The 15,608-nt window shown below is 43.0% G+C and overlaps 1 protein-coding gene across 1 annotated transcript in view; it reads left to right on the top strand.

The window, feature by feature from the left end:
- The window catches only part of Erich6 (glutamate rich 6), a 28,321-nt gene extending 14,453 nt beyond the window's left edge, over positions 1–13,868 (top strand). The window contains exons 8-12 of the mRNA XM_035451698.1: positions 747–883; positions 3,848–3,933; positions 6,233–6,388; positions 8,760–8,988; positions 12,386–13,868. Of these exons, the coding sequence (XP_035307589.1) occupies positions 747–883; positions 3,848–3,933; positions 6,233–6,388; positions 8,760–8,988; positions 12,386–12,646 (869 nt within the window). The 3' untranslated portion in view covers positions 12,647–13,868. The remainder of the gene's footprint in view (positions 1–746; positions 884–3,847; positions 3,934–6,232; positions 6,389–8,759; positions 8,989–12,385) is intronic.
- The last annotated feature ends 1,740 nt before the right edge of the window (positions 13,869–15,608 follow it).

Here is a 15,608-nt window from a genome sequence, read left to right on the forward strand (position 1 = left end):
GGCAGAACTGAAGCAATTGAATTGAATTTATCATAAGAAATCATAGCTTTATGTGTTCATTGGCCTTCTCACAGGCCATCTGATTTAGAAGAAACAATTTAATTTTCTCAGTCAGCATCAGGTTCCTTCTATTATTGAAAAGGTACTGAAGGTAGTCAGTCAGTTCAGTTTGTATTTTTGTAAATAAATATCGAATATTATAGAGGGCTTCTTGAAATTCACTGTTTCTTATTGAAACTAAAGGCCACCAGGCATGGTGGCACACACCTTTAATCCCAGCACTCTAGCCAGGCAGATCTCTGGGGGTCTGAGACCAGCTTGGTCTACATAGTGAGTACCAAGCAGTCAGGGCTATACAGTTCAAACACTGTCTGAAAAAGAAAAGAAAGCAAAGAAAAAAAGAGAAATAAAGGAGTGAAGGATAGAGGCAGGGGAGAAGGGAGGAAGGAAGGAAGGAAGGAAGGAAGGAAGGAAGGAAGGAAGGAAGGAAAAGCCTAGAAATTCCACTTAATGCAAACACAGTGGAATTTTTCACTTTTTATTTAATAGAAAAATTTGATAACTTTTAATTCAAAGAACCTCCTCCCTAATTTTAATTTAATAGAGGTCCTTAATATTCCTCCTTTTAAAAAAAGTATGATAAATCAATGCATTTGCAATAGGGTTTGAACTTTATTTTATATATAATAAAGGGTTTTTTTGGCACAGCACACATACAAACTTTCCTGTGATTTTTCTCCCAATAGACTCAAAGCACACGAAGACAATTTCTTACCAGCTCTCTTTGGATATACCAGATGTGAAGATAGAGGAAGAAACCAGTGAAACTGAGATTAGCAATGTCTCCATCATTTGCTGTGATTCCAGGAAATTATGTGGAAAGGTAATTCATTTACAATTTTTGTTTTTGATATTTTAAGCCAATTTTGCCTAAAACATATAAAAGTTCTTATGGAGCTTCACTGTGTGGCCCATTGCTACCTCTCAAAACTAATTGTACAGACTTGGGATTGCAACTGGTTCTATGCTTTATGTCTTGTTAATGTTCTCAGTTAAAGCCTTTTGGCCTTATTATGTGACAGTTCCACATTAAAGACAATCTGGAACTCTTAGAAAGCTAAAAGGAGGAAAGAAAAATCACCAACGTCCTAACCTCTTCCTCAAAACTGTATTAGCATTTGAGGGGTTCTGTGTTTGCAGCACACCTCAATGCTTCTGTAGTTGAAAAGGAAGGACTTTAAAAGGGGCATCTTCCCTTAAATGACCCAATGCAGTTTCCTCCGAGTTCTAAGAAGACTGCATTTTTACATATATTGAGGAAAGTCTTCATAATACACTGATTTTAAAATGTATGGATAAGTATAAAGAACCTAGAATTACCAAGGCACTCTGCAAGAAAACCAAAGAGAGATGTAGACCTCTGCAGAATATTAAGCAAGGGTGATGCTGAGGAGGAGTCAACAGAGCCACACAACCGTCTGTAATTAGATCCCAGCAAGCATGCATTCAGATGACAGCAGTACCACTACAGAGTAGTGAAGAAACAAAGTTTTTTTAATGTGTAGTTCTGGGTCAACTTGGACTGGGCAGCCATGTTTTATTAGTGCCATTAAAAAGACTTCCTCATACCTTATGTAGAAACCTGTTTTAAGGAGATTAAATACCTAAATACAATATACAGAACCATAAAGATTTTATTTTCTTTCTTTTTTTATTTTTTGTTTTGTCTTAATCTTGTTTTGTTTTTTAAGACAAGAGTTTCTCTGTTTAACAGCTCTGGCTGTCCTAGAACTTGCTCTGTAGACCAGGCTGGCCTCAAACGCACATAGATCCACCTGCCTCTTCCTCCCAAGTGCTGGGATTAAAGGCGTGTGCCACCACCACCACTTGGCTTCTTTTCAATTTTTAAATGTATAATATTGGGGGATTTCATTTACACATGCAGTGTATTTTGATTATATTTCATACATGTGTGTGGTGTATTTTGATCATATTTCACATGCATACAGTGTATTTTGATGATATTTCACATGTAGAGTATTTTGATCATATTTCATACATACATTCAGTGTATTTTGATCATACTAATCTCAGTTGTTCCTCCTAACTCTCCCCAGATCCAATTCTCATCCTCTTCCAACCCCTCCCTACATCATGTCTTTTGGTTTTATAACTCAGTCCAGTTTGTGCTGCCACAAAGTATCTTTTAACATCATAGAAGACAGTTACACCTAAAAGCAGTATTTGTAAGGACTTGTGTAGGGAGACACTGTAGCCACGCCTCCTAAAGGCCGCTACAGGTATGCTTGACCACGCCTGTCAGGGCGTGGTCGAGGGTTGCAGGATGACGCATGGGGAGTTCCTAAGGGGGCAGACACGTGGGTGCTCTCCCTTCTCTCTGGCCACGCTAGCTTGCGAGCTCTGGACAAGCTTTGGCTTGCGCTTGGCTGGTGTTTATCTGAATAAAGAAACCTTAGCCTTATGGACTACGGATTGATCTCATCAGACTTGATTAATTAAAATTCTGAAAAGCAAGTAAAAAATGAAGAACTATTTAAATAACATATGGCATATAAAGGTCTTATATCCTAAATTTATGAAGAATTTTTATAAATCAAGATGAAAGAGTTAATTTTTCCAGGTGTGGCGGTGCACACCTTTAATCCCAACATCTGAAGGCAGAGGCAGTTGGATCTCTGTGAGTTCCAGACCAGCCTGGTCTACAAGAGCTAGTTCCAGGACAGCCTCCAAAGCTACACAGGGAAACCCTGTCTCAGGAAAAAAAAAAAAAAAAAAAAAAGGAAGAAGAAACAAAACAAAAAGGTGAATCTTGCTCAAAAGTGAGTCCTTTCCCAAAACTCAAACAGAAACTTCTCACAAGAGAAAATGCAGATGACTAAAATCATGTGAAAGCCTGCTCAACCTCCTTAATCACCTGAGAAATGAAAATTCATTCCATACTAACCATACTGTCAAAAATATAAACTCTGATAGTGCTGTACTTTGGGGAGAGGATCAAACAGTAGGTGACCAGTATTTGCTGTGACATGTGATGTGACACAGAACTATAAAGTCATCTCAGTAGAACCATAACCTACAGGAACTTAATACCAATTAATACCTAATACCTAAAACATAATACCTAAGCTAAAGCTCTGCCTATAGCTTAGGCTTGTTCCACTAGCTCTTGCAATGTAAATTAGCCCATTTCTATCCATCTACCTGCTACCATGTAACTCATAGCTTTTATCTCTCCTCCTACGTGTCTTGTGCTCTCTCTGTGCCTAGCTTGTCACATCATCTTTTTTCTTTCCAGAGCTCTCTGTCCCCAGAAGTCCTGCCTAGCCTCTTCCTGCCTAGCTAATAGCCATTCAGTTCTTTATTAAACCAATCAGAAGGCTCCTTAGCAAAGACACATTTTCACAGTGTACAAAAAGGATTATTCCATAACAGAGTAAGTCAGATTTACATAATAATACTTACCCCTTGGTTGTTCAGCTAAGCTCTTTCCACAGATGTGTAAAACTGTTACAATAAGGATATGAATGTTATCATTGTGATATGACTGTTTTTTATCTCCTTTGGTTTTTTTATGAAATTAAAAAAGAAAACTTTTAAATAGGTAAGTGATGAGAAGTTTATGAAGTTATACTGCAGGCATTCAGGGTGACCTGTTAATTGTTGCTGCTGATCATCCTGTGTGGTTGAAGCAGGGCTAAGCACATTAAGTGAAGAAATGGTTTGCACTACGATGCTCCATCCATTAGTTAGCAGCCAGCAGTTGATGCTGTTAGCTCCATGTGTGAGCTCAGCAGCCAGAAGTTCATGTTGTTTGCTGTGCACATAGGTCGTGGGGGACGAGCTCTTGGAGAAGCACTACAAGCATGGAAGCAAGTTTCTCACCTCCTTTCCAGATGGGACAACACAAATATTGTATCCTTTCTTTCCATACGTTATTGTATTGCCTTTAATTCCCAAGAAGCAAAACAGGCAGGGCCTGATGGCATAGGCATGTATCCTCAACTACTTGAGATGCTGAGGTGGGGGAGGTTGAAGTGGGAGGCTGGGGTGGGGGAAGATGAGGTGGGGGGAGAAATCAGGAAAATGGCAAGTTCAAGGCCTGCCTGGGCAACTTAGAGTGAGCCTATACCACAATCAAAACTCAAAAAAGAGCTGAGAAGGAGGTTGTGGCAGACCACATGTACTAGGCCTTAGTGTCAATTCCAATAGAAAATGAAAGGAAGAAGGGAGGGAGGGATGGATGGATGGACAAGACAGGACAGAAAAGAAAGAGAATGGGGATGATGGTGCAGGAAAATACATACTCTGGGAATTCTGCCACCCAGAGAAAAGCTGGTGACATCTGAAAGGCACCTTCCCTTACACCACCCTCCAGGCCTCAAGCTTACATAGATAGTTCTTTAAAATCAACTCTAGCATATATTTCACTTTGCAACTGGTTCTTTTATGTAATGCTAAGAGCATGTAAAATGCAATAGACATTGAGACAGCACTTTTTGTACCACACAGTGCAGAGTCCTGTGAGCCCATTTTAGCAGTGGGGACAGCTCTCTGCCTTACCTGCTACACACTTACAACTTATTTACTTGAATTAAATACCTAGGAGAAGAAACTCTAGGTAAAAAATTTAGACATTTCCAGCCCTGATGTTTTCTACCCCCAAACTACAGACCAATTTACACACCCATGAACCAAAAGTCCCTAGCCACTTCATCCATTGGCTACTCAGATAGCCAGGCTATGGAGTTTTGGTAGAGAAGCCACCCAGTGTCTCTGGAAAAAAGAAAAAACAAAAAACAAAAAAACAAAAACACAAAGAGACCTTTTTATGATCTGAGTGCTTCCTGTAGAACAGTCATTTTGAATCAGTGACCCCAAATGTTTAATCAAACCCTACCAATAAACCAGAAAATTTACATTCATGGTTGCAAATGACAAGGTTGTAGTCCCCAGTGAGAAAGAATGGGATTATTTTTTTTTTTTTGCTGTTGATTTGTTTGTTTTTGTTAAATAACTTGCCCAACTTTTATTACTAATTATTTCAGCTCGTGACTTTAATTCTTACCTCTCCTAAGGCTGTGGCTAATTTTCAAAATGTCTCAATTCAGTCTTGAATTACCATTATCTCTGAACTGCCTTTACTTATAGCCTAATAACATCAAGATATGCTTAATGCGCTTTCTTTTTGATGCTAGTGTGAGTGGGATGGTTTTCTCAATTTCATTTTCAAATGGTCTCTGCTAATATAAAGAAAAGCTAGTTGATTTTATCTTATAGCTTACAGTTACAGTCCACCTGAATTCACTTATTGCTTCTAAAATTTTGTTTTGTGGTGTCCGCAAGACTTTCTGTATACACAGATCCCAAATATGTTTTTAATCTCCCCTTCCAATCTAGACAGTGTCCTTTCCTAAACTTTCCACGGTTAACACGTTCATATAAAATTGACTAGGAGGGGCCAGCAGGGTGGTGGGTAAAGGTACTTTCCACTGAGCCTGATAAACTGAGGTCAATTCACCAGGACCCACATAGTGCACACAGAGAGAGAACCTAGTTCTGCAACTTGCTCTCTAACCTCTATAAGCACTCTGTGGTGCACACACACACACATACACACACACACACACACACACACACACACACACACACACACACAATTGAATTAAGGATATTAATCATTGGAGGTTGTGGGAATGAACATTTTGTTTAGGTTCTCATCTTACCAGGAAAAGCACACCATTGAGTAGAATGTTAGCCTATGGCATTTCTGTGACTACCCTCTGTCAGGCTGAAGATGTTCCAATCTTTTGAAGACTCCTAAGTTTTCTTATCATGAGGCAATAAAGGTTCTTCAGGTGATTTTTCTATACCTATTGTGATTATCATGCTCTTTTTGCTTTTTATTCTACTAATGTGGTTTATTTGTTGATTTTCAGATGTTGGGCCAACCTTATATTTTGGGGGATAAATTTAATTTTATCATGATGCATAATCCTCCTCCATATTTCCAATTCTTATTCTTACATTTTGTTGGGTATTTTTACCTTTCAGAAATACATTTTGGCCCATATAAAAGCATATCATTATTTTGTATTAAAACAGAGACCTTTCCAAATGCGTCATAATTTCAAAACACTCCTCATAAATTAACTTTATTCCATGCATAGTCCAGGATCACTAGAAATGCTCACAGGACCTTATCTGATCTCAGCTATCCATCTGGAAATCTAGCCATTATCCAAGTGCCCAGCAAGACAAATGGTTTCACTTGTATTGTCCAAGAAGACACACCCACCGATCCCGCTATCCTAGCACTGCTCGACTCCTCTGGGAGAAGCTCCTGCTATCATCCTAATGGAAATGTCTGGTAGGCTTCTCAGGTCTTTGCTACTATTTTCGGGTTTTGGTTATTGTTTTCACTGTTATTATTTAATTGTATCCTTCCTCTTGATAAGAATGGCTTTAGGAAGATTTGTTTAAGTTAGTGGTCTTTAGATAGTAATATTACTCAGACACACTACACTGTGTTGCTTACTCCCTGAGATACATTTCTAGCTAGTGAGCTTCCTGCAGCTGAGCCAGACAAAACATACAAAGCTCTGGAGCCACAAAGCCTGGAGAGGCATTTCCATGCAAGCCTGGCAACTTGAGTTCACCCCCTGGAATCCACAGAAAGGTGGAAGGAGTGAACTGACTACATGGAGTCATCCCCAGCCCTCCACATGCATGCTGTGGCTCACAGGCAACTCCCACCATGTGCACCTCATGCATGCACACATAATAATTAGAGGAAGAGTTAAATCTTTATGGAAAGATCTTGATTCCTTTTAATTCATTAATATATACATGCTACAAGTTCATATTATTTCATTTAATCTGAAAGAAAATACAATTTAAGCCTCTCAGAAAGGTATACATACATACATACATATATAAATGGCTTTTGAAATTATCTCTAGATATACTCTAGGTATAATCTCACTTGGGAAACTCTGTCAATAACTGGCAAAGTCTGGATCTTGCCAGTGCAGACAAAACTGGGACACAGTGAGTAGAAATACATTTCTAGTCCACGGTAAAAACAGATCTGATAACACTATTTATAATAGGAAATTTCTACTTATCCTTCATAGTAAGTCTGTGTTACATTTGGAGGAGTATTATAATAAGCATCACCTGTATTAATTAAATCAGTTGTAGAGACCAGGTGATTTCACGAGCTCCAATCCCATGAACTGAACTCTTGGGTGCTCTGGTTCCTGACATTCCCAAAGCCCCTTCCCTCTGCCTCTGTGCAGCAAGTCTGTTTTCTCCTCATGTTGAAGTTTCTTGAAGGCATGTCCTGAATCTTTATCTTTACACAGCTAAGTCTATGGTATAAACTCCATGAGTAATTGGAGAACTGATTGAGAACAGTTTAGTCTAATGCTGCTGTGTGAAATCACACCTTTCCAGGTCTAGTAGGGTATCCCCTCGGCTTTTCATTTCTTTTGCTTTCAGGTTAGTATCAGTAGTCAGTGCTGGAGAAACAAGATATTAGTTATCTTACTCATGGGGGCCCTCATGGGCATTTCACAGTCAAACAGTGAATGTATTGTCAAAGCAAGCCAGCCTTCTAAGAATACAGACCTCTGCTCATGGTAGGGATGGTTACCTCTGCTGAAAAAGATAAGGGAGCATGGGAACAAGCTTGCACAGAAGAATGTCAGGGTGATGAGTGACATGAAACCTCAGAGCAAGCATGATTACTCATAATGTAGTAAATGTGGGCCCCTGTCAATGCCCTGTGGTGGAGAAGCCCACTTGATTTAAGTCACAATCTGCTATAAAACTTTTCTCCCTTGCAGTGAACTCAGAAGTAAACCTGAGCCCCTGCTTCCCAAACATCTAGCTCCCAAAAGCCTGGAACACAATGGCTGGTGGTGCAGCCCAGTGGGAGAGAGCATGCATAGCATGATCAAGGTCCCAGGTTTGGTAACCAGCACCATCTTAACCCCCCCCCCCAATATATAAGGAAGGACATTTGACTTTTAGCTGCATCAGCTCTCTTTAACAAGGACTGATCTGGGTACGCCCCTAATTTACATCCACAGTTCTGCATTCTGTCTTGATGAAAATCTAAGCATTGGTCCCTCCTCTCTCAGGAACAGCTTTCCCTGTATATCCTTTATTTTCCTAGATGAAACCTAAAGGGCTCCCTTATCACCACCCCCTCCCCACCCCAGCTTTTTTTGGACCCACTTCAGTTTATAAATATGCTTCAATTTGAACTGAGTACTTCAAATGTCATAAAGTGAGTAGTATTACCTCTGAAGTTTCCTAAAGATCCCACTACTCATATGCCTTGGTAAGGAAGTAACGGGGCTAACTCAGCCTTGAATTCTAGACCTACCATTCGTAGGGCTTTTTGTTTCTGGGGTTTTTGTTGTTGTGTTTTTGTTTGTTGGTTGGGTTTTTTTTTTTTTTTTTTTGAGACAGGGTTTCTCTGTGTAGCTTTGGAACCTGTCCTGGCATTCAGTCTGCAGACCACGCTGGCCTCAAAATCACAGAGATCTGCCTGCCTCTATCTCCCAAGTGCTGGTATTAAGGGCATGCGCCACAACCATTTAGCCTTGTTTCTGTTTTTGAAGACAAGGTTTCACTCTGGCAATTGTCCCACCATAGCCCCTGAGTGCTGTGATTGCAAGAGTGAGCCACCACATTCAGCTCTCTTATATATCCTTCTGATTTCCTTCCAGGGTATATATCAACATCTTGGGAGGCCAATACTCCGATCAAGCTGGCAACAGAATACGAACTTGGAACTGGTCAAGTTCCATGCCTTCCTCACCCTTTGTTTCATTTAAACCCGTCTTTCTGGCTCTGAACCATCACATTGGAATCCGAATTCTAGAACAAGACAAGATCTCCATTAATTTTCTAGCAATGGGTCAACAGGCAAGAATCAGTGTTGGAACCAAAATAACGGTGAGTGTGTTAAAAAAAAAAAAAAAGTTTAAATCTTTTTTTTCTTTTTTTGGTTTTTCGAGACAGGGTTTCTCTGTATAGCTTTGGAGCCTATCCTGGCACTCGCTCTGGAGACCAGTCTGGCCTCAAACTCATAGAGATCTGCCTGCCTTTGCCTTCCGAGTGCTGGGATTAAAGGTGTGTACCACCAACGCCCAGCGATTTTAAATCATTTAAAGAGTAAAATAACTTTGTTAATGTTATTACTGATTGAATATATTTATGCCTAATATGTTCACTGAGAATCTTTAGAATTCATGATGAAGGTTCCCTGTGTGTTTGAAGCAACCTTACATTTTCTTCTCTCTCAAAATTCCTTCAATTCAGACTTAAGTCCCCAGTAGCATGTGTCAAGTGTTCATTGTGTGACTGCACTCCTCTACCTTGGTAGTTTTTAGAGTTTGTGTTGTGAGGTTTCTGTTTCCTCTCTGCTTATGGCTGAGAGCCCTAGGCTGGGTCAGGAAATGTGAGTTCTAATCATGTTAAGAGGAAATTCAAGCCCTGACTCCTTAGAAGAAACTGCCAGATTGCCTAGGTCTTTACCCAATCATCATCTCCTACATTCTGAGATACCCTGGACTCGTCCCTGCCCTACACTGGCTCTGCTAGGCTGCCTTTCTTGCATCATGGCTGCCTTTCCCACTGACAATTAGCTCCCAAAGGATAGAGCAGGCTCTCTCTGCTTCTTTTATCCTAGTGCCTTGCCCCGACTTGATCAAAGCACACACTCCATGGCTGTAATGCAGGAATTAAGAAAGACATCAAGCTACAGTCTGAAGTTTCAAATCTCAGCTCTGCCCCTTGGCTATATGAGTGAACTAAAGTTTCTCAACTATAAGCAATGATTCCTGTCTTACAGCTGCTGTGAGAAGTCTGGGAAAATGTAAAATGCTAAGCAGGGTACCTGGCACTGACTATGCACTGAGCAAACAGAGCTGCCACACAGATGCAGAGAGATATTCACAGAAGTTTGTGTGTTTCCATATGCACAGTGAGTTGGAACACACCTCCTAGACGCTGAGAAGCCTCTTTTAATCTGCTTTTAAAGAGGCAGGTTGCTCCAAACTTCACGAGTGCCTTCAACTCCTAAAATTTATGCATTTCATAAGAAACTATGATCTCAATATTCAGCACAGACAGACTGTCTCAGTGTTAGACCCCCGGGAAACTCAGGTATCCGGGGTCCCAGGCCACGACTGCGGTCACCCCAATCACCAGGAGGATTCGAGAGCTTGCTGCAAACTGCATGAGGCTTTATTGTAATTTAACGAGCTAACCCCATGTTAGCTCGGGTCTTCCACCCACCCGCCATGGTGGATGGCTAGCAAAGACAGCTCCTAGGGCCTCCCAAGAGATCTTATAGGGCAGCATAAGGGGAGTGTCTAGGGGTACTCACAGGCTCATGATTGGTGTGCCTCCAGGCTTGGAGGGCTTGCCCTGTGTTGATTGGCCAACTGGTTGTTATGGCCCATAGGCCCTCCCAGGGTGGTTGCTATGCTTTGTGTGTCATTGCTGTGCGCTTGTCTGTAAAGCACACCCAGGGTCGTAAAGCATAACGCCACCAGCTAACTTCTGATTGGTTCCTTGTCACAAGGCAAGCATCTGACCTCTAAGTGACCAAGGCAAGTTTATGGCAAGCACGTGTTCGGCTGTTATGGCTGCCGAAAGGGGAGCTGGTCCCTTCATCAGGACCATCAAACAAAAGAGAGAGACCTCAGACTCAACCTGAAGTGTACTCAGCATGATTCTTGGCCCTGTTAGTCAGTCTGGCTGTCCTACCTGGTTCAGCTTTTAACAAACTTCTTTCTTAGTTAGCAATGTCCAAGGTGCTCAGCTATTCCAGAGTATACAGTAATGTATAGCCTCCCTTTGGTACATCACCCTCATGGCAAGTACATTCTTCTGTAAGACATAAAAATGTCCTCTCTCAGGCACCATCACTCTCCTCCCTCCCTCCCTCTCTCTCTCTCTCTCTCTCTCTCTCTCTCTCTCTCTCTCTCTCTCTCTCTCTCACACACACACACACACACACACACACACACACACACACACACACACACACACCAGCTCCCATTGCTTCTCTCCTCCTCTATTGGAGATGGATTTTAATATGGAAAAGACTTTTTGATGCAACAGGAAGAACACAATGCTAAGGAGTTCTTACTTTCACATTTATCGAGACCCGGCTTGTCTCAGCTTTTACCCACGACAGCCATGAGGTTCTACCTGAGTGGGGGTGTGTGAACCTGGAAGCTTCTTGGAATGCAACGACGATAAAGACCAAACACAGGCATCTTGTCATCTTTAGAGAGCTCTCAGTTCCATGTTTTGGAACTAGAGCCATTTTTTTTTTTTATTAGCCATCTTTTCTGGTGTCCCTTAACCATCCTGCTAGTACCACGAGGCAACCATTTCTCCTTTGTTCTCTCTCTCTGCTCTCCCGCTTAGCTCCCAACCTTCTGTCCTAACTCACATACCACCAGTACCTCCGCCCAGGTGAGGGCCTATTCAGATGCTTAGACACATACAGATGCAAATAAGAGGCATATTACCCTCAGGCTAGATAAACAGTTACAGCCTGATGTTAATTAACTATAATACAATGGCGACTCAGAGCTCCCTGGCACCACTGCTGTTTATGTGGCCAGGGCCTGGAACCCAGAATATTCCATAACAGGGATATTCGGTCCCCCACACACATTGTTTCCACGGTTACCCTTTCTTTGGAGGGAGAGGTGGGAACTCAAAGATACTGTGTTCTTTGTCCACCTGAGTCCCCCACAGCAGAAGGCTGGCTTCTGCTGCTCTCTAGCCTTCCCACTGAGGCTGAGTGCCCTCCTACGTGGCCCTGAAGCTGCAGGATGTCCTGACAGGTCCCTCTGTAGCTGCTAGGAGACATCAACCTTGAATCACCAGACTGTGAGGACGTGGAGAGGGCAAGGAGGCAAAGGAAGAGGTGGTTTAATGGACCCCTGGAGGTCAAGACACACTGTAGAGAAACAAAAGGAGTGTTAGTCACCCCCATGGTACCTTCTCTAGGAAGATGTCCTCCTCAGTACTTTCCCCCTGGGTCTTCAGAGCATTTCTCATCACCCTGGCTCACTAGACACTTCCTAGGGAAGAGACTATTTAAGGTAGCCTCGAGCTCCCTTTGATAGATACGGTGAAATTTCCTGAATAAATGGTAATCTTTGAAAGTGTTTGAAGTCCATTTGCTCTCTCAAGCTCTACAGCACGACAGTTGCTTTCCTTATTCAGAGTAAAATGGTCCCACTGTCCCAACTCCAAATGGTCCTCCCACCTGCCCATTTCCACTCCCGGACATTCAGCTTCCTCCTTCTCTTTCTTTGCTGACAAGCTCCATGACCCAGAGGAGATCCCAGCCCTGCGGTTCCTGACTGGAGACGACCTTCTGCTGTTGGCCAGCTTAATAAAGATTCGGCGACTGTTCTATAAGCTGGAAGGATGCATGAATTTCCCCTCCAGTCAGGCTTGGGAAAAACGAAAGCAGCCTTCCTACCTTTCTTCACTCTCTCTAAAGCTACTTGCCCTCTGCCAAAACTCTGGCATAAAGAATAGTATGATGGCATCAATTACAAAGCTAATAAAAGAAAAATAGAAAAGAAGTATCATAGGCCTTTCATTTGTTTTGTTAAGGGTCTTTTAAGGAACATGAGGTTTCAAAGAGTAAATCAAATGACCATGAAATATCAAGAAATATTTTGTTGTAAACATTTAGAATACACCGTGAGTCTTTGCTGGTGTATATTCTCAGTTGGAAATTTAACTCACTTCCTCAAGACCAGAAAATAAGCATGGCATAAAGAGACATGTGGCACTGGGCACCCTTTAAAACAGGGAGGGTATGGGGATCAGTGCTTATCAGTATCTGAAAGGGAAGTCTAGAAGAGGAATAACTCTCAGGAAGGCAGAGTCACCACCCACAGCACCTGTGAGGGGACAGGCAGGGAATCTGGAAGATGTTGCAACATGATTCTACAGAATAGGAAAGCAAACCCTACCGTCTGCCAGTATGTCTGCCTCCCACCAAAGAGAATTATGGCTCCTCCCCCTCCACCTGGTCAGTATCAGGCTGAGGAGTCACATATGAAGCAGCTAGCTAAGCTGCACAAAAATATGTATTTCCCATTTGCTTTGGTGAGGGAGGCAGGACAGTATTGGATCCCTGGGGATGACACAGCACAGCCCTCTGCTCAGTCAGGGTGATGAGCAGAAGGCAGATCAGCAAGGGCCCTGTCTAGTCACTGGTCCGTTGCTGCGTACAGACACTATAAACAAGGCAACTTATAAAAGGCAGCATTTAATTGAGGGCCTACTTACAGTTTCAGACAGTGTGGATCATGGTAGCAGGCAGACAGACACAGTGCCTGAACAGTAGCTGAGAACTGATCTGCAAGGTGGAGGCAGAAAGGGAGCGGAAGACTGGGCCTGGTATGAGTAAGTGTTACAGCTAAGAGGGGAAAGGTGTTGCAGTCAGGAGTCAAACAATACCACAAAGTCATACCACACAACAAACCTTACACAAGAGGTTCATTGGGAAAGACACAGGAGGGTGGGTAGCTGCCTCTGCTCGGGTGAGGAGCAGCAGAGAACTGGACACAAGACAGACTTTATATAGGGTTTCCTTGGGGGGAGGGTGGACCTTTCCTTTGTGGCCTGGAATTGGAGGAATTAGAAAAGCTGCCACGACCCCCCACAGGAGGCTGTTCTGTGTCTTTCCCAATGAATCTCTTGTGTGAGGTTTGTGTGTGGTGTGACGTTGTGGTATTCCTTGACTCCCGACTGCCAGGACGCCTTTCCAGCTGAGCTGTAAGACTTACATCAGGGGTAGGGCCCACAAGGGGAGTCTCTGTGAGCAATAGGGAAAGCCACCCCCCACCCCCCACACCACATCTCCCCACCCCCTGCTGAAGTGGGCATGAATAGCCAACAGTTTGGGTTTTTGAAACTTCAAAGCCTACCTCCAGTGATATCTCCTCCAACAAGGCCACACCTCCTAACCATTCCTGAACAGTTCACTAACTGTAAGGGGCCGTGGGCCCAAAACTATGCGGCTTAAAGCCCACCTTTGTAAGACTTTTAATGACCTGTAAGTTTGCGGCTTAAAGCCAGCTCTGTGAGCCTCCTGTAACCTGTAATTAGATACGGTTTGGCCAAGCGGAACTGCTAACTGCTTCTGTTCCGAGAAAGGGTCTGGAGCTTTTCTGTTCACTGTTCCAAGAAAGACCACTAGATGTTCCGGCTGACAAGAAGAATGTTCCAGTCCCAGCAAATACCTGATGTTCCTTCTATTATTCCCCCCAATTCTATTGTTGCAGGGCTATTTGAGCCCACTCTAAGCCTCAGTAAATCGAGACCTTGACATTGCACAGACGGACTCTTGTCCTTTCTTGCGCCGTTGGTCTCCCTCCTCTCTCGCCCTCATGACCCCTTTAGGTGACAACCCCCTCGAGACCCGCAAATAACCTGGCCTGCTGGATGGGTCAAGTGGCGCCCAAACGTGGGGCTCGAGGTACGGTGGTCTCCGGACAGCGCCAAGAGAAGAAGAGGCTAGCCGACCCAAAGTGGAGACGCCCTGCATCGCTCGTGCACCGGTCTGTCTCGAGGTAAGTACTGCTGTCCCATTATCGTCATGGGCAATTCAGCCTCTAAGGAGGCCCTCTTTATCAGAGAAATAAAGAGTAGTCTTAGGGAGAGAGGAATTGGAGTTAAGAAAAAGGATCTCTTTAATTTTTTTTTTTTGTTTGTTTTGTGGAGGAGAAATGTCCTTGGCTGGTGATTCATGGGCCTGGCATTCATCCACTAAGTTGGAATAAAGTGGGAAAGGATATTAATTGTAGGGAGCCGGTTCCTGCATTCTCCATTACAATAATGGTGCCTGAAGACACCAAGATGTAAATTACTTCACAGGCGCTGGGTAATTTCCATTCCTTTGATCTCTGCCTATCCCATGGCTCATTTGGCCTGAGGAGCTGAAGCCATTCATAGGGTAACACGTCCCAGGCGGCTTGCCAGCCTTTATTTAAGGGATGGGTTTCTTGGTTCAATGTCTCCGCTCTGGTAAGCTTATGCTCTCCCCAACTCTCAAGATGCATTAAAGCTTGTCTGCAGTAGGATCCGAGTGTCCTGCGTGTATCTCTTGCCGGCGAGAACATACAGCGCGCGGGACATATGGTGCCGAAACCCGGGAACATGTGAACATCTCTGGCACCGCGGAGACCCCTCTAACGGGGCGGATTCAGAACTGCAGGGTGGTAAATTCGGAGAGGTATGTTTTTTCTGGACTTTGGCTTGGGAATGTTGCTATTTTGGGAGGTTAATATAGAGGCTTCTATGCTTTTACTAGGAGCTATTTTGACCTTTCTCACTGTTGTAACAATCTTAAAGAAGTCCAGAATTACATATTAGAAACCGAATGTAGTGAGAGATGGGGCGCACCCAACAATAAAATATAAGGAAAAAGGACCTCCCGGGATGTCTAGTGACAAGGGAGTGAATAATTTGTTAAAAGAAACAACAACAAATAAGAAAAAAGGACCTCCTGGGATGTCTAATGACAA

This window comes from Cricetulus griseus (assembly GCF_003668045.3).
Source record: "Cricetulus griseus strain 17A/GY chromosome 1 unlocalized genomic scaffold, alternate assembly CriGri-PICRH-1.0 chr1_0, whole genome shotgun sequence".
In the NCBI taxonomy this organism is placed as follows: domain Eukaryota; kingdom Metazoa; phylum Chordata; class Mammalia; order Rodentia; family Cricetidae; genus Cricetulus; species Cricetulus griseus.